Genomic DNA, 23,521 nt, shown 5'->3' with positions numbered 1-23,521 from the left:
GTAACTCATTTATTTATGTTTTTTTTTTTTAAAATTGAAACCATATGAACAATATAGTTAATATTTTATTAATAACACTACTCAAAATAAAATTAATCACGTCACCATTTATGGTTATTCATGCATGTTAACCTATAACCAATCGTGAAAAACATTGTGACATAATATTTAATTAAATACAACATTCGAAGATTTTAACTTAAAAAATAATTAAAAAAAATTAAAAGGAAAAAGAAAAATCACATAACTTGATGAGAATGGACATAATTCTTGAAAACGCTATAAATTAAAAATAAGTATCTAACTTTACAATATAGGTGTGGTGAAATGCATACTTCTTAGTATTAACTATACATATAGAATTATATAGAGTTATACACCTCAATCTCCTATATAAAATTATACATAAGAAATAGAGTATTATATGCTTAAATATGATCTTTCATCGTTCATGATCACACCTGGACTCCATCTCAACTTTTTGTCAAGTTTGTTAACAAATTTAAAAACATATACGTCAAAGTTTTTATAATTTTTTTTAAACATAAAACAATGACACATGAGCTCCATTTTAACTTTGTCAAAATTTCTCAAAAATTATTTGTCAAAATATCATCTCCTTCTTTTAACTTTGAAAATTTACTAATTTTAAATAGTCTTATAAATTTTACTTCAATATTTTGTTTGACAATTTACTCTTTTTTAAATAAGTAGTGTTTTTTTTATTATAATTTGATTTAAAAGATAAACATTATTTATCTTTAAGAAATAAGAAGTTAAAATACATGATAAGAAATTAATCTTTAAAGGAAAAAAAAAGTTTAGAATTGAGAAACTAAAACACATGATTTATGTTATATGATTGTGTTTAAATATAATTTTATTTTATATTCAAACCTAATTTCTATGTATAATAAACCAACACATCACTTTATATTAGAGATTTATCTTGGTAATTTAAAAATCCTCAAATGAGTTATTCTCCATCCTAATCAAGAAAACAAAACTAACAAAAGTAAATTATGAACATATTTGAACAAATTTTTTCAAACACTTCTAAACTAATAAAAAGAAGAAACATTTTTACAAGCTAAATTATCCTAGACAGAAATTAAAAAAAAAAAGAAAAATTATATGATAAAATTTATACAAATTAATTTATAAATAAATTAACTTTAAATTATGAAAAAAATAAATTTAATTTATTTTTTATTTTTTATACAATTATTTAAGAAACATTTTGCATTGATAAACTCCTTGAGAATTAGAAACAGAAAAAATTAGAGAAAAAAAGAAGAAGAGATAATTTTACTTTTACTTTACAATTTCATTAATCTCTTTAAAATTTAAACGATGAATAAAATGTAAAAATTTAAAAAAATTATTAATAATATGCACTAAAAAGAAATTTAGATACTGTTAAAAAATGATAATTTAAAAATAATAGGATTAATTAAACCATTTGTTTCCCCCCTAAAACTACTTAGCATGTGGTGTCTATTTAAGACTTATCAGAGAAGTCTCAGTCTCCAGACCTTTGCATGTTGAATCAACCGAGAAAAGAAATCACGCGTCTGACATTTGCACGCGAGCTTTGGAAAACTAAAGCCCCAACCGCTAAACCAACCAATCTTATCATCTTCAATTGTCTCATTGGTTACTTAAATATTAAACCAAAATGAACTTTCAAACAGATATAATACGTGTCCTGTTGATCATTCTTTCTCTTTGATTACTACACTTGTTTTCTTATTTTGTAGGTTTACTGCACATTCACTTCTCCAAAACGGTATGGTCCTTGCATTCATCTGTTTCTGCTTAGTTTGTGTTGTCTTCATGCTTTATCAGTTCTTTTGAATGGAAGATTACATGATATTTTTACTTCACTCCCTATATATAAAAACTGTCCATTTAAGTCTATTTTTAATATCTTTGTTTATGTATGCGTTTATGTAAATTTAGATGGTAGAGATAAGAGATAAGAAGATAAAGTTTATACTATTTTAGAGGCTAAATGAGTAGTTAAATCTTTTTTAAAAAATAAAATGTTTGCATGAGCTCATTTTAGTTTGTATAACTTTCATTCTCATTTTTCTTTTTCATTTTAAGTACATATGGGGAACTTTTATGAGATTTAAGAAAATAGTGGTTAGAATGAAATTAAAAAGGAGATGTTTGCTGCATAAGATGAGAGGCATAGTTTGACCCTCAGTGAATGCAGTAACTGAATCAACAAGTTTTTTTTGAAGCCAATAGCTGCTTGAGGTAACCAAACAACCATTACTAATATAAGCTTTGATACCATCTTAAAAAGAAAAGTTTAAGCTTTACAAAACAATTTAATGAGATTTGTACTTAGTTATATACTCTAATTTGATTACATCTCTAGTTGAGTAGTTGAGGTTGGATTTCCAATAGATACTTCAAGTTTCATGCTTCTAGTTATAGTTGCTAATGAATAAATAAAGACAAAATCATAAATTCAAGTAAAATTAGAATCACTTAAATGCAATTAAATGTATTTTGATTTATAAAAAGTATTTTTAAATAAAATCAATCCTGATTTTAAGAATTTTAATGTTTTAGTATTTTCTAACTTTCAATTTGCCAGCTCTACCCATTGGAGAATGAAATACACTTCAATTTTCCAGCTCAACCCATTGGAGAATGAAATACACTGCTATGTAGGATTAGGGTGCCGTGATTGCTTTTCTGTTGGAGGCTACCCTGTTATCTGACCCAACTTATAATGTGTTTTTTCGATTTTTTTTTCTGTGCAGAATTGGAGTGCATTGCTGGTGTTTTTTTGGCAAGGAAGCCAAGACCTTAATAGCCAACCCAATTTCTAAAATTGGTTTTAATTGTGTTCTGTTCCTGTCATTGTGGTCTCCAACATAAATTCCTAATGGAGAATAATTCAGATCTTGAAGTTTGTTCTGTTCACGACCTTCATTTACCTATGTTATGGTAATTGTGGATAACAATTGCTAAACTATCATTGTTTTCATTGTTTTGTAGGCTGGCGCTGCTGCTGTGTTACTTCTCCAAATTGGTATTGCCTTCTTTTAGTGTTTGATATTTGCTCATCTTTTATTTACAATTTTACTCTTATACCGATTTGTTTTCATTTTTGCCCATCTCCCAATGCTTAGTTTATCTACTGTTTAGTTGCTTTCTCATTTTTAAATTATTAAAATTTTTGTAGGCAAGAGAGAGGGAGAGATTGAAGATGAGCCACAAGAGAGTGCAAAGAAGCAAAAGACAGATGAGGTTGCTGAGGAGCAAAGGAATAAGGACGAAATTGTTTCAGACAATTCCTTTTCAGATTCTGATCCAGATATGGTATTTATTTGACATGGAGTTATGATTTTATTTAAGCATTATATACTCTGATTTTGTGACATTATAGGTATAATGAAGTTTTTTATTTGCACTGTTTGAGTTTTATTTTGTTTGGGCTAGAATCCTTATGCTAAAAAAGATTATCTTAGTAAACATGAGAATTGTTTCTCACAAAGACGCAACTATTGAGCACTTTTAAGTGGATGGCAATTGTTTTCTTTTCTTTTTATTGTTATTGTTTCCAGGCATCCAAATCCTAGGAGGATTGACCTAATGCTACAAAGAAGAAATTTTAATCAAATCTAATCTCCTGATAGTATATAGCAATGGATCTTGGTTCTGCTAGAAGCTCTGATGAGGGTTTCACAAATACCATATTTGTTGATTTCTGTCAGTGGTTGATTCTTGTACTACACTATATGAATAAAGGAGCATTGGTTAATACTCGGAAATGAATACATTTGTAATTGAGCTAGCAAAAGAATAATAGATGTAATAAAGTTCGTACAGTACTCATCATATCTGTGCTCCAGTTATTGAAAGAGACTGAGCAAATATGACTTCACCAAGGCTAAGCCATTGGTACATGATATATTTGATATACCTTGTTTTGCTATCTGTTAACTGGATTATGTAGTAGAAGAGCACAAACAATTTATATTGAGTTTGACATAGTTTATATCATGTGTCAATTTTAGGGGCATATGGATATTCACGATGGTTATAATTCTGAAGAAAGTGATGAAGCAACACAGGAAGAGATGGATGCTTTGGTACATAAATTGCTCATTGGATGAACTTTTGCCCACTATATTTGTAATGTTGTTCTGTTATTTCTTCTATCTTTCAATTGCTTTACACTCTGGTCTCGTTTTGTTCTGAAGATTGTTGCTGCATCAAATGCTCAAGAATCTGATTTAATAAATTGAAAATGATTTTTAAAGTGGTAGTTCAGATGTTGACAATGAGAGTTATGAGTGTTAAAGTATAAGTTAGAGATGTCATTATCTGACAACTGTCATTGTAAAGTTTGAATTGTTATAGTTGCTAATACTGTTCTGTAATCTGCTCCCTATACAGAGGTTTTCTGTATCTTCATTGTAGTTAATCAATAACATTTTCATTTCTCTCTATTCTCTCCCTATTGAAAAGCCACATCTTACGAATTTCACAATCTTAGGCATTGTGCATATAATTGTTTATTTTTCCAAGTTAAATATCTTATTTCTTTCCATTGCAGCCCGTAATGAGTTCAGAGAATAGTGTGGAAGGAATTGAAGAAGAAGACTCTAAAACGCCTCGAGATGTAATAGTTTCTTAATGAATTTCTGTGGGGCTGATAAAGTTTCTGTTATGACTTACTGGAATACGTAGTTGATTTGTGTGAAAGATGTTTGGGATGAGAGGAGATGGTTGGTGCTCCCTCTGTAATTGAACAATATCAAATCAAGCATAACATGTTTTTTCCTGGAAATTTGCAGGCTAGAATGCTATCTACAATGAATGAACAATATGCTGGATCAAGGACTATATGTACTAAAAACTTGTCATACAGTGTGGAACGCACTGATTTGTATGTATTATTTTTCATGTGGGTGCCTGTCAAATATTATTCTGTTCAATTTTTCTAATCTCAAAATTATTCAGGGAAGATCTTTTCAAAGATTGTGGAGAAATTGTTGATATTCGTCTACACTTAGACAGTGAAGGGAGGTTCAGAGGCTTTGGACATATTGAGTTTGCATCGGCAGAAGCAGCACAAAAAGTAAGCTTTGTGACCTTGTGTGGTCTGAGCAAATAATTTTAGAACTGCTGAAAGCTTTTCACAGATAGTTGTACTGGTAGCTTTGCATTTGATAGTACCATTTCCTTTTCTGGAATAAAATAAAACTTTAGCAATTTGTTTTGATGAATTATTTTTTCTAATTCCTAGTCTTTTCAACAAATTTGATTCATGAATCAAATTGCCGATGGTACTTACCTGTGGTTGAGGTTTTATTGCTTTTATGTTTGTTGGACCTCTGGTCTGAGTAAAGAGAATTGACCTATGAATCACTTTTTTCTTCTGCAATCACAGGCTCTTCGGTTAAATTATACAGAACTGTTGAGATGCCGAATGAGAATTCGTTTGGCTCCACAAAGGCATAAGTATACTTCCAATAGAAGGTAATTTAAAGGCCTAATAAATAATAAAACTTTCCAAAAGCATGTTTCTTTTTGCTGTCTGGTGACAGTTTCCCATGTAGTAGCATTAATTGAAATTTGTTACAAAAACGTTGTCAATTTGAATTGGGAACATGTCATGCATTTTCACAGGTTGCCGTGTCCAGTTAAATGCATGTATGTATGTATGTATGTATAACAAAACATTCTCTTGACATTTTTTCTTTTTCTAAATAGCTAAATAATCACAATGTTAATTGCTATCCCAACTATGCTGGCACCACAATTAACAACTTTTGGAAGTCCCACATCGACTAGTGATAAAGACAATTCATAATATATAAGTGAGTGCAATCTTCACCTTACAAGCCGGTTTGTGGGGCTTCAGTTAGGCTTAAATCTCGTCCTTTAACATATTAGAGTACTTAAAGTCTCTATATTTAGAGTGTGCAACACCTCAAATTAATTTAAAGGATATATATGTGGTTGCGGTGTCTCCCCTAATCCATAAAATAAAGGAGAAAAAAGAATGTAGGGTCTAGACCAAAACACACTAAGAAACCTATAACAAGGAAGTTGAAATCTATCTCTGAAAGAAATCAGAATTTACAAAAGATGGTAAATCATCCCACCATGCATAACATTGTGAACTAATACCAAAATTGGCTAACTTATCTGCTCAACGAAGATATGATTGACATGAATTTTTATGTATTTTGTTTTCCGCATGCAATTAAGCCATCTATTATTAAAAATGATTTATTTTACAGTACAAACAAATGTTCCTATAATCTCTTATGTACACATCTTCCTTTTGCAGTTTACATGTTAATCCTAGCAACTCAATTATTCAAAGGACTGAAAAAACGCAGCCAATGAAAGGTTCAGAGCCTTCATTGGACTATGAACAAGAAGCTCAGGTAAATGCTTCCAAAACTTGTAAAAATGTAAAATTTTTATTATGCATTTACTTAAGGTTGCTGAAACTTCTTTTGTTCAATGACTTGCTTGAATGCCTCATAGCATGAAATATTATTATACCTAAATTTTAGAGTATCTTATAAATGATCTCTTGGGATTAGTTTATTTAATTTCACAGTTTCCACGATTTCTAATATTTTATACTTTGTTTTCTTATTTAGTTAGTGTTAGATATATTTATATATGGGCTTGGGCCCAATCCTATGTAATGCTATGTGTGTGTATATGCCCATCTTGTTGTGTGAGTTGCCTCAATTAGGAAAAATAGTTGTAGTTCTTTTCCTAGGAGTGTCCCCAACAAAGCTTTGTCTCTTTTTCCCTTAGTCCACTCCAATATTTGGGGCTTAAGTCTTGTTACATCTACTTTTTTCTTTTATAAACTTATAAATGTACCTTGATATCTCAGCTATGTTGATATCCCAAAGCACACAAATCATTTGCCATCACATGAAAAATTATATCAATATTTTTGTAATTTGGATTGGTGATTATTTTCGATACACTTAGTTGTTCTTAGAAATATCAATTGGAGTTGTTTTCCATATTCTAATCCTTTTATAATGAAGTTGGAATTCAGTTTGGTGTTTCCATTCATATTTTTCGTAGTGATAATGTTTATGAACATGTCTCCCATTTTTCTCAGACATTCATGGCTTCTTATTTTATTATACCTCCTTTGCATATAGCCTTTAACAAATGGGGTTGCAGAGTGCAAGAGTAGAAACCAATTAAACACTTTTACTTCACGGTTGTGTTCATTTCTGGTGCTGTCATTTTTCTTGGACAAATCTTATTTGGTTTAAGAAAGAAGCTGATGTGGGAAGGTCTATTACAAAAGTGGGGTATCACGGTCCTGATAAAACAATTGCTGAAGTTCTATTGATTCAAACTCTTTTTAAAGAACTTGGTATATCAGATGGGCCTTCTGCTATCTACTGTTATAATCTTGTTCTTCATACTAGAACCAAGCACATGGAAATTGATATCTTCTTTATTCTTGAAAAAGTTCTACCCAAGTGTCTATTTGTTCAACATATCTCAGTCCAAGTCCTATATGTTTTCTGTTTATTCTGGGGCAAGATCAAAGTAGTTGCCCTTCCAGTTAATGATCACCCACCTTGAGTTTTTTTTTGGGGTGTTAGTGTTGTATTAAGTTTGATATAGTTTTTGTTTTAGGCGTTTTATCAACTGTTGTTACACTACTTTGTTTATTTTTGTTTTCTATATAAAGAGAATCCTTGTTTTTCTTTTGTACATATTATCAATACAAAATTACATTTTCTGTATCTCTTTTCTTCTCTGTTCCTGTCTCTCTTAACAACGATAACGACCAAGCCAAACCTTTAATTTAGTTCTTATAAAAATAAATGGAGGGAGTAATTGACTTGTGTGAAAGAGTATATGGATATGGGTACGGAGATGATTGGTGCACTAAACAATATCCTCTCTCTATTTAAACTATCAAAACTTTAGTATAATATGTTGTTTCCTTGAATTAGCAGTCAAAAATGCACTCTACCTTGGAAGCACAGAAGGCTACGTCAGAGACAATATATGTTGCAAACTTGTCATACAGTGCGGAGCAGACTGATATGTATGTATTGTTTTTCTTGATGGTGGTTATTGATTATTTTTGCACTGTTTTTCTGTATAGATGTATGATTTTCTGTTAGCTTTCAGTAGCTTATTTTCCGTTGTAAAGAATAGTTTAGTTCAGTGACCTGCCAGGTGTTAATTCTGTTCAATCATCCTCTTATTGTACAGCTAAAGAGATATCTAAGCGAAAAGTAACTTGAATAGAGGTTTTAGTAAGGAGTAGGTTCTTCCCCAAGGTTTTGAACTCAGACATTGGATTCGTTGCAAGGCTTTCTTACCATTGTTACGAAAAGGTTAATCCGTGTTTGTAAAAGGACACAAAATTCCTTAACATAATCATTGTGTGACCTTATATCTTTATGAAGAAAAAAATCATGGGAAATATTATAAACAAAGTCAATTTTTTGTACTGGATAGAGGTTGGCAGTTGGGTATATTTTATAATAAAATCAAGTGTGGCTTTGGTTTTATAAATATAATAGCACTTTTAAGTTTTTTCAAAACTATAAGGAGTGGCAGCAGGGGGTGTTAAGGGTTGGTGATTTCTAATTGGATGTATTAGCATTATAGATAAATTTTTGGATTGGGTGCCTAATTAATATTTTGTCTGGACTGTGACTAAATTGTGGGTTGCCATGGGTAGTACGAAGTTTTATCAGTTGCAGTGGATAAGTTATATTAATTGTTTTAATATATATATATTCATGGCAATGGTGTTATTATAATATATATTACGTATAATAAAGTTAAAGGTATATATAATAATAAAATTAATGTAATTTTATTATAAACTGTAGATACTATATTTTTGTAAGGCTAAATTCAAGAAAATTAAATAGATAGATGGTTTATAAAATTTAAATACTTTTGTGTGTTGTTTTATTGTTAAACATGAGATGCTTTTAGATTATTTTGGTGGAGTTTTGTTATTTGGCAGTATAATACTTGTTAGTAAATGAGTTGATGTATGTGGTATTTGAGGGATTGGAAATGATGAAAATGTCTGTGTCTCAGCAAAAGGTAGGAGAGACTTCGCCTAAGACTCTCTGAGAGAGCTGTGGGAAGTAGAACTTGAGGACTCCGCCTTGAAAGAGTAGTGGGTAGTGGGCTCTGTCCTCGTGTGCTGGAGGGGTTTAGTTCCATGGGAGCGAATGATAGATAAACTCTGCATGGTGGTACAATTGGTGAACTTCATCCGTAAGTCTCCTTGAGAGAATAGTAGTGGTGAGTGAACTTTGTCCGTAAGACTCTAGGAGCAGTGAGGAGTTCTAGTTTTAGTGGTGAGTGAATGGCTGGTAAACTATGTACATGAGATGTAATGAGATGTGATTCGTAACCTGATTTTGCTTAGTTTTCAGAAAGCAAAAAGCTGGAAACTTTGAGAGGGTGTAACAACTATGAATGTAGTTTATTTGGTGGCTTTGTGTGAGCCGATTCCCTGAGTTGAGATCACTTGTGTTTTGAACTAGTGTTTGAGATCGTCTGTGTTTTGAACTAGTGTTTGAGATCATTTGTGTTTGGTATTGTTGTGTGGGACAATAGGAGCTATAAACGGTAGGATGTGGATATAATGTTGAGTGAGGCATTTGATGTGATTTTTATATTACTCTGTTTTGGATTGTGATTGTGAGTTTGGTTGTTTGTATGATAGCTTACCTTTGTTTTGGTCGTGTTTGACTGATCGTATTTTATATGAGAGTATATGTTAGTGCAGGTCAAAGAGGCACGTAGTGAGGTGTTTTTCTAGGAACTATGTTTGGGAGAGTCTATTCTTATTTTAGTAATTGTATTTTGTATGAGTTTATTATTTTTGTAAACATTGGTTTCAGTTCAGCTTAAGAATATTATATTTTGAATATTTAATGAATAAAGTTTTAGTTCCGTTTTTAAGATGGTGGTATTAGAGTTAAGTTTTGATTATGATTAAGTAATATGATAAGATGTTAGTGATATCCTGGATGGGGTTTTACACTATTGAATTTGAACTACTAAGAATCTTTAAAGAGGGAAACCAAATCCGGTGATATTCTATTAGTATTTTTGCTAACTTATAAAAATTCTTGTTATTTAAAAATATAAAATTTCTATGAATTATTCTTTAAGATGCATTTCATGTGACTTTTTGGTTGGATATATAAAATGCTACACTCGAATGATAGTCCCGCTTAAACCTTGAGATTTTCTTAGACTCACGTATTTTCTTTTCCAGCAGGTTACCACCAGACTTTTCCTTTTCCTTTAACATATAATCCTTCTATTTTCCTTTATAGAGATTCGTGTGCAACACTTCATAACTTTCTACACTAGCAAGGTCATTATGATGGATTTCCAATTGAACTTGTAGAAAAATATTTACCTTTATAAAAATCATTATCAGATAATGAGAACCACAAGTTTTATGCAATTTTCTTCAAACCCATAATTGGGAATGAAAGGATGCTACTTAGGAGGACATATAATTATAATTAATTAAATATTAAAATAACAAGAAAATGGTATTGATTTTACATTTTTTATCCAAAACCTTGTCATTCACTTTTTTAGCATAACCTTTGCATTTTTCAGTGATTAAATTTAAATCTTATGTCGTAATATTCCAGCATTGTCATCTTAAATCTACAAGAATGTTTTTATGGTAAAAACAGTCTCTTAAAATCTCAGTCCAATACATCCTCAATTTATCTGGTATGTTCATTCTAATTTTACAACTGTTTAGGGAGTTTCTTCTCAATAGTGTTAGGAAGCTAGAAAGGGTGATGAAATAACAAGATACAAAAAGAGCAAAGATAAAGTCTTGCACTGTATTGTTCACTTTACACGCTAAAACCAAAGCTTACAAAGGAAAACTGTTGATATTTGCCTGTCACAAACATCAGTATACTACCCCCTCCTTTTTCCCTTGCCTATCAAATAGTGTGTAGAAATTGTTGATATTTGCCTACATAGGGATGATAAAGGGTGGTTTAAGGGATATGGGCATGTTGATAAGACATAAGATTCCTACATTCTTTTCCAAAATTTGCCAGACTTTTTATGCCAAAACAGTCTTTTAAATTGCAATCCAAATACACCATCAGTCTATCTGGTTTGTTAATTCTAATTCCAAAACTGTTCAGGGAGTTCCTTTTCAAGGAGTGTGGAGAAATTGTCGATATTCGCCTACATACCGATGATAAAGGGCTGTTTAAGGGATATGCACATGTTAAGTTCGCAACTGCAGAAGCTGCACAAAAAGTAAGTTCTATGATCTTGTAATCTGTGCAAATCATTTCAGAACTGCCAAAATCATTTCAGTGGTAATGTTTCAACAATTTGGTTTAATGAAATGTTTTCCTTGTACATCATATTTTCAATGTTTTCAGTGGTAATATCATAATTTGTTTCTTTTGTAAAAATCTGACACTTTATTTCCTACAAGTCTGTCAACCTATGTATTGCAATAATGGTGACACAAAACTTATACCCGTCTAGTCAAGAATAAAGTAAATATAACATGGTAATATAGAACTATAGTTGCCTAATTCAGAACTTGGCCTAGAAGATTGAGAATGACAGTGATATTTCTATGGTTCTTCTGCCTCATCATAATCATTTGTGGGCAACCCTTATTCTATGTGAAGACTTTTAGATGTGTTAGATATATCGCATTAATTAGTAAAATATAACGTCTATTGTTTATTAGGAAAAATAGATATTGTTTAATATTGGTAGATATTGTTGATATTGTTTATTAGAAGAATATCTATTATTTATTATATTTATGTTTGGATGCCATATATAATTGTATCACTCTTTATTATAAATACATTCACCTTATGTGTATTTTAGATATAAGGAAAATTAACCCTATACAGTTTTTCTCAATATTCAACAAGCTGAAACTCAATTTTCTTTTGTAATCACAGGCTGTTGAATTGAATGGTACAATACATTTGGGACGTTGCCTTAGAGTTGAAATAGCCCATGAAAAGGGTGAATATGGCTCCAACAAAAGGTAATGCACATATATTATGAAATTCTGCTATTACTTGCTTCTGGTCACTGTTTTGTTGATACAAACTCCCACTTAATAGCACTAGTTTAAGTTTCTCACGAAGCATGTTCATTTGGGATTGGAGGATTTTCTTTGCCATGGAAATTCTATTTTAACTTTATCGCTGTTTATGATTCTTGGATAAACTTTGTGTAGAAGAAAGAGAGAATGAGTATTTTAAGAAGTTTTAGATTTTATTTTAGGAAGTTTCACATCTTATTAATATTGGTTTTAATTCTATATGTTGGCTGTATCTTGGTTTTGATACTAGCATATCGATCTGTAATCTCAGGTATTTGTTTCCTAGAATAGGCTGTATTTGCTGGCTAAATTATCGGATGAATGTAATGAGACTGAATAAAAAAGAAATTATTTTCTTCTAATTTTGAGTCTTTTGTCGCTTGTATTGATTCATTTTTCCATATTGCTTTTCCTTGTAAATACTTTTAGCAACTGGAGCAAGTCTATCCTAAAGAGTGAAATAAGTCAGTCCACCGAAAGTTCAAAGAGTTTACAGCACCATGACGAAGAGATTGAGGGAAAAGCCTCCGGATTTCCTTGCGAAAGTGTAAGCTTTTCATAGTGCATTTGCGTACATGAATTGTTGAAGTATATTGTTGACTGGTGTGTAATGGTTAAGGTTGTGAAGATGGTGATGCTTCCTCAGTACAGAAAGCTCTAATTTAACAATTTGCTTAAATCCTGCATTGAAAGCAATCAAATCATGTATATTCTGTTATTTTTCCTGGAATTTTGCAGTCTACAAGGCTACCTACTTTGGAAGAACAAAATGGTCCATCAAAGACAATAAATGTCAGAAACTTGTCATACAGTGTGGAACGGGCTGATATGTATGTATCATTTTTTAATGCAATTTTTTGTTGATTATCATGTACTCTTTATTTATTTCAAACTTGTTCAGGGTGTACTTTTTCGGAAAATGTGGAAAAATTGTTGATGTTCGTCTGCATATGGATCACAAAGGGAGGTTTAATGGCTTTGGGCAAGTTAAGTTTGCTACTGCTGAAGCTGCAATAAAAGTAATTTCTGTAACCTTATGTAGTCTGTAGAAGTTAGAACTGCGAAAGCATTCCAAAGATTACACTACCTCTTAAAAAATCCAAGTTGGTTGATTACCATGATCTTATTTAAAATCTTTCTTGAACATGAGTTGGAAACAGGTATATAAAGAAGCATTTTGATAATGTGGAATTAGGAAGTTGTAGAAAATTATTGTATTGTACAATAATCTAAGCCTAGAACCTTGTTGAGATAATCTCCTCTAGCTGTAAAAAGAAAACAGAATCTCAGGAACTGATCACCAAGGTAATTGTTCTGAAATAAGTTCATCTAATCTTTATCTAATGCAATTGTATACTTTTTAACCAGCTTATAAGTTTGCAACTTTTACACTGGTTGTTAACCTTGTCCTTTGTGGTTAAGCCATTCCCTTTGTCTCTGCCTAATACAATAATTCCAAGTCTCATCTCAGAAGGTGTTGTTGGGTAAATGTATTATTTGACCCTATGTCTCTGCATATTGTGATGGAGGGTTGACATTGATATTTCTAGGCTGTATCTCTATTCCTCGTCATCATTTGTGTTTATGTTTATTGAAGCCTTGCAGCGTTCGAGGAAATTGAGCTGACAATCCATTTGTTGTTTGAATCGTAGGCTGTTGAGTTAGATAATACAGAATTGTTGCAACGTCACATTCGAGTTGATTTGGCCGAAGAAAAAGGTCAACATGCCCATAATCGAAGGTAATATACATATATCTACACTGATGACCTTCTTTGTGTTGGGATATTCTCTGCTAGTATACCTAGTGTGCTCAGTATATCTCACCTTCTTGTCCTTTTGAGCTTGAAAGAAGAAGGATAGTATACTTAGTGTTAGTGTATTCTCTGCAAGTATGTTTAGTTGACTTAGCATTCAGTCAGCATCTAGTGATATTAGTTAGCAAGTGTCATTTTTTTTGGACAGCTTGAGTCTGTTGTAGAAGAGTTGCATCTTAACTGACTAGCTTGCAAATCAAGTTAGCCGATCACACAATAATACAAGCCATTTTACATATTACAAAATTTATCTTTATACTTTTATAAAGTAAAACTTTCTGGTGACAATTTTTTGTGTTGTTGAACTTGGTGTAAACTTCCTATAAAAATGGCTGTTTTGAATATAATACTTTTTTTTTTTATAAAACTCATGTTACTATGTACTTTGACACCTGAGCTAAGTTGATATCCCAAAACACAACAATCATATGCTGTCACATGAAATTTTATTAAATAGAAAATAACAAAATTAAAAAACATGAGGGGTAAAACCACACTCGTGTCAAAATACAAAAACATCCATTGAAACTAAACTAAGATTTTGCCATGCTGCATCATCCGTTTTAACCTTGATTCAACCAATATCAGGGAATCTCAAAGAACCTGTATATAAGATGTATTTTTCCCGTCTGGTATTTATATCAAAATACTTCGAAACAATAAATTCATTCATATCAGTCTTCATTTGTTTAGCTGTATCCATACCACTCATCCTCACACACCTTTTGATAGTACTAATTGCAAACTGTGGAGAAAAACCTTGCTTAAATCTGTCAAAATTTCTCACCCTCCAAATCATCCAAATAGTATAAGATACCGCAGCCAATCTGATTAGCTTCATCAACGCACTACCTCATCCTTTAATGAAAGTAATCAAATGATTTATTGACCACCATTGCAAATCTGAGAAAATCCCCTGCAGCCAAGTCCAAATGTATACTGCAGTAGTACATTAAAAATAGGTGCTGAATCGATTCTTCTATATTTTTACATAGAGAGCACATGGAACTTAAAACTTACCCTCTTCCCTACACCTCTTTATCAACCGGAAGTCTATTGTGCAAAAGTTTCATAGAACTAATGTTTTTGCTGGATGGATAGAATCAGACCAAATCAACTTTCTCCAGACCTTTGTCTCAGCCACCCCAAAGAACTTCCTTGCTACTTTTTGAATCAAAATTGCAGAATCCTCAAGACTCCAATTAGGAATATCCTCAGATAATGTCACTAGAAGACTATGAACTTCCAGGATTCCGGAATGAATATTTAAAAAAGGAGGTAACATCCAAGCTGAATTAGCCCAAACCTACTGTGGCTGCACAATCTAATATTATATAAGCACCCACAAGAAGAGAAATTTATTTAGAAGAACACCACCAATCATTCCAAAAATTAATTTTAACACCATTTCCAATAGTACAATTAGTATGCTCCAAAACCGTATCATAGAATTCCATTATTCCTGGTCAAACAGAAGAATGCTGGAAGTAAGACAGCAGCTAATATTGTGTCTTGTAAGATATGTACTCTTTTTGTATAGGGTGCTTTGATAAATAAAAAGATATGTACTCTTTTTGTATGTGAAGAAAACTTAAACTAGTTTGCTTGTTAGATTTTATTTTTTCAGGCTTTTCTTTTAACATTGTAAATGTTTTAAAGCATGCATTGTTAATTTGAAATTTATTTTTTTAAAGAACATTGAGATCAGACTTTAGTCTCTTGTATTGGTAGATTTCTGTACTTGTCTTATGCCCACATATTTTTTCTTTTTTGTTTCCTTGTTAAAATTTTAGCAACTGGAGCAGCATGTTTCAGAATTGTGAAAGAGATCAGTCTCCAATTATATATGTGAGGGGTTTCAATCGTTCCCTTCCAGTAGAAGAGGTAAGTTATTCTTTTTTCTAATGATTTTGATCTGATACCACTTCGGGCACAAAATCGCTTGAAACTCTTTGCATCATTGCTTGATTTAGTGGTATTTAATGCCTCCTTTTTCTTTCAGATAAAAGCTAGCCTAGAGAAGCATTTTGGTTCTTGTGGAGAGATTGTAAGGATATCAATTCCAAAATGTCGTGAGTCTGGTGATGTTAAGGGGTATATTTCTTCTTAGCTGCTATAATGTACTGTTAAACATAGATACAATTGTGTTGAGTTATGGAAAGATATTGTTGAGATACCACCAGTCATTGTAATTGTAATTGTAATAATGACAATTAAGATGTTGTACGAAACTTTATGAGATTTGTTAATGGTAGAGCCCTATATATACTCTTTTGTTCTGGTTTATTATCAATTTGAGTTAAATCAGTTTTCTTCTTCTTCAAGTATTTCCAAGTTGGTATTAGAACTCCTAATCTTGGGTGTTCTACTTTTGCATTTAAACCCTAGCAGCCTTAGTTGTAGCTTTTTCTTGTTTCTTTTTTTTTTTGGGTTGCCTTAGTGCACTCATTCTAATTTTTTGTTTACCTAAGTGCACCCATCCTGCTTGTCACAGATTCTCCATCACTACCATTGTTGTCATCACCATCGATAGAGTCACTCATTCTAATATTAGACGTAAGAGTGATAAGGTGGCTTAGTAGTTAGATGGAAGAGATGTGAGGGAAAGGTCATGGATTTGATCCCCCTAGCTAACAATTTGGAGAAATAAGGTTGGTTGGGTGGGTTTAGAAGGGAGGTGGGAGAGGTTGTGACTTCAACTCCTCCCACTAACAAAAACTAACAACTAACTTTTGCCGATAAAAAGAAAAATATTAGACGCATTTTGGTAGGACTAAGATGACCTAAGCATTGATGCTCAAGAGCTTGAGACGCACTAGGGATACAAGCAACCAATTGTGACAAATAGTATAATCCTTGAGACTCATGTCTTGCTCCAATCGTTTGTCTGGTACGCTGATCCTGAACAAGAACAAAATGATTAGCAAAAGGAATAGATTAATTTCGGGTGCGAGGGAGCTTGCTTATGGAGATTAAATTAAAAGATCACATGGGAATATAAAGCACAAAATCTAGGGTAAGATAAGAAGAAGGCGTGTGAGACCAATGCCATAAACTTTTATTTGAGAGCCATCATGGTAACAAAGGGTAAAGAATCCAAATAAGTCAGTTGACAGAAAAGGACAGAGGAATCAGTCGAAGGTACAAGAGAATGACCAAACATGTGAGGAACTTAGAGGCGAAGTACTTGTTCACTACCAGTTTCATAAGATGGAACAACCGTGCCGGATAAGATTTGATTGCAAACAGAGTCAAACTTAGGAGGAAGTCCAACAAGTGCAAGAACCATAAAAAACTTTCCATGTTGTTCGACATGTCTGGTTCCATCATTAATTAGTGAAAGGCATGAGTGACTCAAAATCAGCAATTAAGCAATCGAGCTTACCAAGATATGTCTGTATATTATGATTTTCTAGCTTCACAGTGATAAGGTTGGAGACAACATTGTAAAGACGATGAATATCATTGGAGTATAGTTTCTTGGCTTTCTTCTATACATCATAACAAGTAGTAATAGCATGGTATTGAGGCTGAAGTTTGACATCAATGGAGAACTAGAGAACGCTACACAAAGAGGCATCAATTTGCATCCATTGGGCTTGATCATTGCGAGCAATGTCTTTGACATGTTAGGTCAAGTGGTCGACACGACCTTGACCTTGAAACCATAGCCCGGGAGCTATAGTTGCTCATCCTAGTCAGTTTTTCACATTGTATCAGCAGAACAGTGATAGTCGAAGATTGAAACCCAAAACTACTGATATCGTATTAAGAAGTGGATTTTAAGCCTAATTCAACCTCACAAAACCAGTTTGTAAATTGGCCTTATTTATAGTTGATGTGGGACTTCCAACACACCCCTTTTGCTGAGGTATATACACCTCAAGCATGAGATTAGATACTAATGGGTGGTCTGAAAGCAGATGGAACAATAAACCCAACAAACATGAAGTTTTGATGAAGTTTCGATAGGATAGACCGTAACCCATGACTCTGATACCATATAGAAATGTATATGTGTTGAATATATTGTGTGTCTATTGTAGACCACACATGATGTATTTATACTAATTTACAAAATCAATTATAATAAAAACACCTAATAATTAGGAATCAATCATTCTAATTTCCTAAAATATGTAACTGTTAATTTCCTACAAATATATAACAGCGGATTATATTCTAACACTAAGAGATCAAGTCAGGAAAGGTAAGCAATGATTGAAATATTGGAGTTCTAATTAACAAGTTACTAATATTTTTACAAAGCCTCGTAAGCCTAACAGGTTCAAGCTGATTGTAGAGATGAAAGGAGCGCAGTCTATTTCAAATCTTGAGTTAGGGGAAGTGTTGCAAATAATTCAATTAGTGTTGTATGTTAGTTAGGTAGTTAGTGGCTGTTAACTAATTGCTTGTTATTGTATCATAAGTCGTAACATTATTATTGTAATACATATATGTGTGGGAAATAAAATTTTGAGATTCAGTACCTGGTATCCCTTGTTCACTTCTCTTCTCTGTTTTTTGTGATTGTGTTTAGTCTGTTTTCTAACACTACTCTAGGTAGCTGTTCCTCTTGAGATGCTAAACATTGGCTTTAAGTGAGTCGGAATTCAGCAAAACAGGGTAAACATCTCCCGTATCAACTCTAGTTGTTGTGGTTGAGTCACTGATGCTGCCACTGGCTGCTGTTTTGTCGCCATTGACTGTGCTAGTTAGAGCAGTCTTTTGATGGGTATGGACATGCATGCCTCCACAAGGGTAGAGTAAGAGTCTATAGATTCATAAAGCTAGGACTCTTGAGACCATGTAGAGAGTAATTGAGAAAAGTTTCTTGTATTATTTAGCAGTAAAAGTACTGCTTGAATAGAAATGTTATATTAATGTTTACTCCTTTATTCGAAGAACCGAATACAACAAATCTAATCCTTGATTCCGAAAAATCTTTTATTTCTGTATAAAGGGAACTTTTGTTTTCAAAATGCATCCGCTTGTATAAAGCTTAAATCATAAGTTCCTGTAGAACCCAAAAAAAAAACTTAAAACATGTGCAAGAACCAGTGTGTATTGAATTTCAAATTTCATAATTACAGGTTTGCTCACTTGGAGTTCAACCATGTTGCTTGTGTGAATAAAGCTCTACATCTTGATGAGAGTGAGTTTGGAGGTTATCGCTTGACAGTTGAAAAGGAAAAGCCTCGGCGTGAGAACCGAGGTATACGCGGTGGAAGAGGTGGAAGAGGAGGTGGTCGTCGTGAATTTGGTGGAAGAGATGGCAGTGGTTATAGCAGCAAAGTTGATTGGGGGAGAAGTAGTGGTCGTGGGTGGCATTCTCTTCATTTTTCTGATGAAAGCACGGGTATTTCTTTTTTCTACCGTTAGCTTTTTGCTTATCAGCATTTACTAAATTTCTCACTACACAAGTATAGAGACACTGTAATAGTCAACTAGGTTCTACTGTTAAGTACATTACTCTTATGTCGACTTCAAATTGTTTTGTTATAGCAGAACACAACTTATCCTCACATGAACAAGCCTTCCTTCTAAGCTTAACATTGGTGAATTTTTCAATTAGTTTCTTCCAAACTCTTAGTTTCTCCGAACCATTCCCTAAAGCCTAAAAATCAAGATAGGATTGGAACTTCGTGATAGAGCCCAACCCATAAATCTGCAAATTTAGTTTATGATTATTCCCTATGAATTATGTTACTGTAGTTTATCTTTATATGTTATCATAGCTTATCTTTAGGCTTTATGTGTGTTTGTTTGTTTTTTATTTGGTCTTTGCATGACACAACTTTTAAGTAATTGAGTAATATGAAGAAGGGAAAAGTTGGAAACTACTATCAAAATTGAAAAATTGAATTTAGTATTGTGACTACAACTCAATAAGTCTCCTAGGACCTGGATAACAATTTTTGTTAAATAATTATGGAAGAGTTTTACAATATTTGCTAGAAGAATCGTATGAGAAGGTTTAGCATTTTTGCAAGAAAAATTGCATGTTTTGTTGAGTATTGTTAGATGTTGCCGAACCATGTTGAATTATTGTGTATTTAAAGTTTGTGCTCTTATTTGTTGATTTGTTACCATTAGAAAATTCCGATTGTGTGATTCTTTAAGCATGTTTCATAATTATCGTGTTTTACATTCTGTCCTAACTCTTCAACATTTTCACTCTTCTAATGTTCTCTAATAAATCATTGTGCATGTGATTTCGTTAGTATTGCTTTAGAAGCTACAATTGAACTATCATGTGGCATAGAAGATTAGTTCATTAAAAGTTCATTTGCTACTTTAGTTCCACAACCTCTGCATCATATATATGTTTTCATATTCTGATTTTTTTTTTCTTCTGTGATTATAATTTAGGGAGGAAAAACCAATTTCAGTGATAATGACTATCACAGCAGATGTTGGAAATTTTGGATTTATGTAGCTGTCATTCAAGTTTTGCATTTGGGTTTATGTAACTGTCTATTGGATTGCTTTTGTGGGTACATGTATCTGCTGCTGCTGCAGTTTTGATGTTGTGTGGAACACAAATTGGTTGCAATCGGGAAAACGGGGTGTTTAACCCAACAATTTTTTTTCTAAAATTGATAAAACATCATTCTTGTATGACGTTGACGTTGTTCAATTTTGGTTCTTGTAAAAACTGAATCAATTCAAACTAAATTATTATATTTATATTGATATTACTTGCATCTTTAACCTATTGATTCAATCTATTATAACCGATCTTAGGGAATATATATTTCTACGTTTATTTTATTTGGTTAACAAGTGTTCTGAATGTTGTTCTTTTAGCGTTGTTAATTTAGATTTTATCCATACATATTTTGCTCTCACATATTTCTAGAGAGTTATTTTACTCATTTTACCTAATTATTTTTTTATTATTTTCTTTTTATACTTATATGCCATAAAGATGGGAAATTTATCTTATTATTTATGTTTATTTTACTGAGAAGTATTAGATGTTGGTCTTCAAGTCATTTATCATTATTTGTTTCTTTACTTATATTTTGCTTTCACATATTTCTATAGAATTAATATACTTTTTATTTATTTATTTGTTTTGTTTTTATTATTGATATACCGTAAAGATGAGAACATATTTCAACAATTATTTTAAAAAATTATATAATAATAGAAAAGAAAATATTACTAAATTTACCTTATTATTCAAGATTTCTTTGTTGATAAGTATTCTAATTGTTGGTCTTTTAGTTGTTTAGCATAGTAAATTTATTTTTTTATTCATATTTATTTTGTTGTCAATATTTTTTAGAGAGTTAATTTATCTTTTATTCTTTTGTTTTGTTTTTATACTAATATGTCCATAAAGATGAGAATATGTTTCAAAATTAATTTAAAAAATGCATGATATGTATTTTAAAAATTAGTTTTTTTAAATGAATAAATTATTAGTTTTTTATATTATTTTTTTATTTTTTTTTTTATTTTGCCCTTCTAAAATTTTAAGCACTTGATTATTTAATAAAATTAAATTTTTTAAAAAATGATTTTTATTTCTTAAAATAATATTTTTTATTATTTCTAACCTCAAGTTTTTTTATTTTAACCATAACAAAAAGGTTAAAGTAACAAATTAATTACAAGTATTTTAAATGTTGACTTTTTAGTCTTTTGATATTATTAATTTATTCTTTTACTCATATTTATTTGGTTGTAACATGTTTTTAGAGAGTTAATTTACTCTTTTATTCATTTTTGTTTTGGTTTTATAATGATATAATGTAAGAATGAAAATATATTTTACCTTCTATCATTTAATATTTAATACATTATTCTATAACGAACAATTTAACTAATTACTTTGAATACTACTTTTTTTTATCTACTATTCTAATATCCTACACAACTTGACGACTGGTACTTAAAATTGGAAATCTTTCGTTAATCATTATAAAAATGGAATATATTACGTCAATTTTAAAAAAATAATAAATTGAAAGTATACACCTTAATCCATGACATGTATTCTTAAAAATGGTTTTAAAAATTAGTTTGTTTTTAAAATAAATAAAGAATTAGTTCGTGTGTCCTTACCCATATTTTAACCATTATTTTTTTTTGCTAATGTATTTTCAAATATATTTATTATTAAAAAGAGATTAAATTTGTTTTTAGTTATTGAACTTCGAAACAAATTGAAGTTTGTCCATGTGTGAAACTTTAAAACATTTTTTATCTTTAAACTTTAAAAAGGAATGAATATAGTTCTTTTAATTTAATTATGTTAATTTTTATTTTGGCATGTCAAATGGTTTTCATGCTAGGATATGAGTTGTTTATACCGTTTGACATATTTTCACTTCAATATCGACTGAAAAACGTGTTTAACATGTCAAAAATATTTAATATAATTGGGTTAAGATGATTATATTCATTCTCTTAAAGTTTGGAATCATATAGTCTATCAAAGTTTACAAACGAATTCTATGATTTTACGTCAAGTTCAGAAAACTAAAAATATATTTAACCTATTAAAGAATCACTTTTATATTACTTTTTTTCACTTTTAATTCATCCTTTTAATTCATCCTTTTATGATTTCTAATAACTTGATAATTTAATAAAATTAAATTAACAAAAAATATTACCTTTATATCTTAAAATAATGTTGTTTAAAAAGTAATATATATTTAATGATAATGTAAATTATTTACACCGCCGTAATATAAAAGAATTGTCATGTAAGAATTTTGTCTTTTAAAATATTGTCAATAAAAATAACATTTATCATTTTCATGTTAAATTATAATATAAATATTATTATTATTATTATCGAATATTCTTCATATATTTAGTATATAAAAATTAAATTGATTTTATTTAATAAAAAATTAACATTAATCAAATATCTACTTAGATTAAAAGATTATATTTCTAACATAATAAATTAAAATAATGAATTTTTTTATATATTCTTTGAATCCATTTTTACTATTTTTAACTTTAAAATGTAAGAGTTTATGACTTTAATAAGACTGAAGCAAAACATAAAAGCTAACAAAATAATTGTCTTAAAATATATCATTAATGTATTTATATTGTCATTAGATGAGTATGAATATACATTAGATGTATATTGATTAGATGAGTTAAGCAATATTGTATAGATGAGTATAACATGTAGCAACACACATTGGACGACGAGTATAGCAAAAAATATTCAACAAGTCATTCCATACGTTGATTAGACGAGTATAGGAATGCATTGTGTTATAAATATTCTAATATAATTTAAAAAATAAATAATAAAAATAAAAAATTTACTATTACTCATGTGTTTATAGACCTTTAATTTATGAGTTAATGTTTTTATGACTAGTGACTATATTCTTATTACTATTTACTCCTTTGTCTCCCTTTTCTACCTATAAATACGACCTACGTGCATGGGAAAAAATACAACAACAAAAACAACAAACACTAGAGTTCTCTAAAAAGTGTTCTTCTTTTCTTCTCTATATTATCTTTAAGACATTGGTGTTCATAAGGTTCAGAGATCCTTTGCTACACTCGATTGATCTGACGGG

The 23,521-nt window shown here is 30.9% G+C and overlaps 1 protein-coding gene across 4 annotated transcripts; it reads left to right on the top strand.

The window, feature by feature from the left end:
• Positions 1–1,552: 1,552 nt before the first annotated feature.
• LOC114173183 (uncharacterized) lies at positions 1,553–20,666 on the top strand. Of its 4 annotated transcripts, none has more exons than XM_028057436.2 (21): positions 1,553–1,789; positions 2,781–2,929; positions 3,019–3,052; positions 3,206–3,342; positions 4,041–4,115; positions 4,583–4,648; positions 4,824–4,915; positions 4,990–5,107; positions 5,420–5,508; positions 6,326–6,425; positions 7,986–8,080; positions 11,199–11,316; positions 11,988–12,076; positions 12,566–12,683; positions 12,875–12,966; positions 13,038–13,155; positions 13,789–13,877; positions 15,746–15,836; positions 15,955–16,046; positions 19,046–19,311; positions 20,325–20,666. In XM_028057436.2, the coding sequence occupies exons 2-21, from the start codon at positions 2,906–2,908 to the stop codon at positions 20,345–20,347; spliced, it is 1,926 nt and encodes a 641-aa protein (XP_027913237.1). In that variant the 5' UTR covers positions 1,553–1,789; positions 2,781–2,905; the 3' UTR covers positions 20,348–20,666. The 4 variants fall into 4 exon arrangements, with proteins under 4 accessions (XP_027913237.1, XP_027913240.1, XP_027913239.1 ...); XM_028057439.2 differs by having other exon boundaries at positions 1,554–1,789; positions 7,989–8,080; XM_028057438.2 differs by lacking the exon at positions 1,553–1,789 and adding an exon at positions 2,582–2,684.
• The last annotated feature ends 2,855 nt before the right edge of the window (positions 20,667–23,521 follow it).

This window comes from Vigna unguiculata, chromosome 2, assembly GCF_037176805.1.
Source record: "Vigna unguiculata cultivar grain cowpea cultivar isolate G323 ecotype 2 chromosome 2, ASM3717680v1, whole genome shotgun sequence".
In the NCBI taxonomy this organism is placed as follows: Eukaryota; Viridiplantae; Streptophyta; class Magnoliopsida; order Fabales; family Fabaceae; genus Vigna; species Vigna unguiculata.
This window is presented reverse-complemented; position numbering and strand designations above follow the sequence as displayed.

Coding starts and splice junctions, on each gene's coding strand:
- LOC114173183 (XM_028057436.2), top strand. CDS start 2,906: ATGGAGAATAATTCAGATCTTGAA. Junction 5,509..6,325: donor AAGTATACTTCCAATAGAAG/GTAATTTAAAGG, acceptor TTCCTTTTGCAG/TTTACATGTTAATCCTAGCA. Junction 13,156..13,788: donor CTGCTGAAGCTGCAATAAAA/GTAATTTCTGTA, acceptor TTTGAATCGTAG/GCTGTTGAGTTAGATAATAC.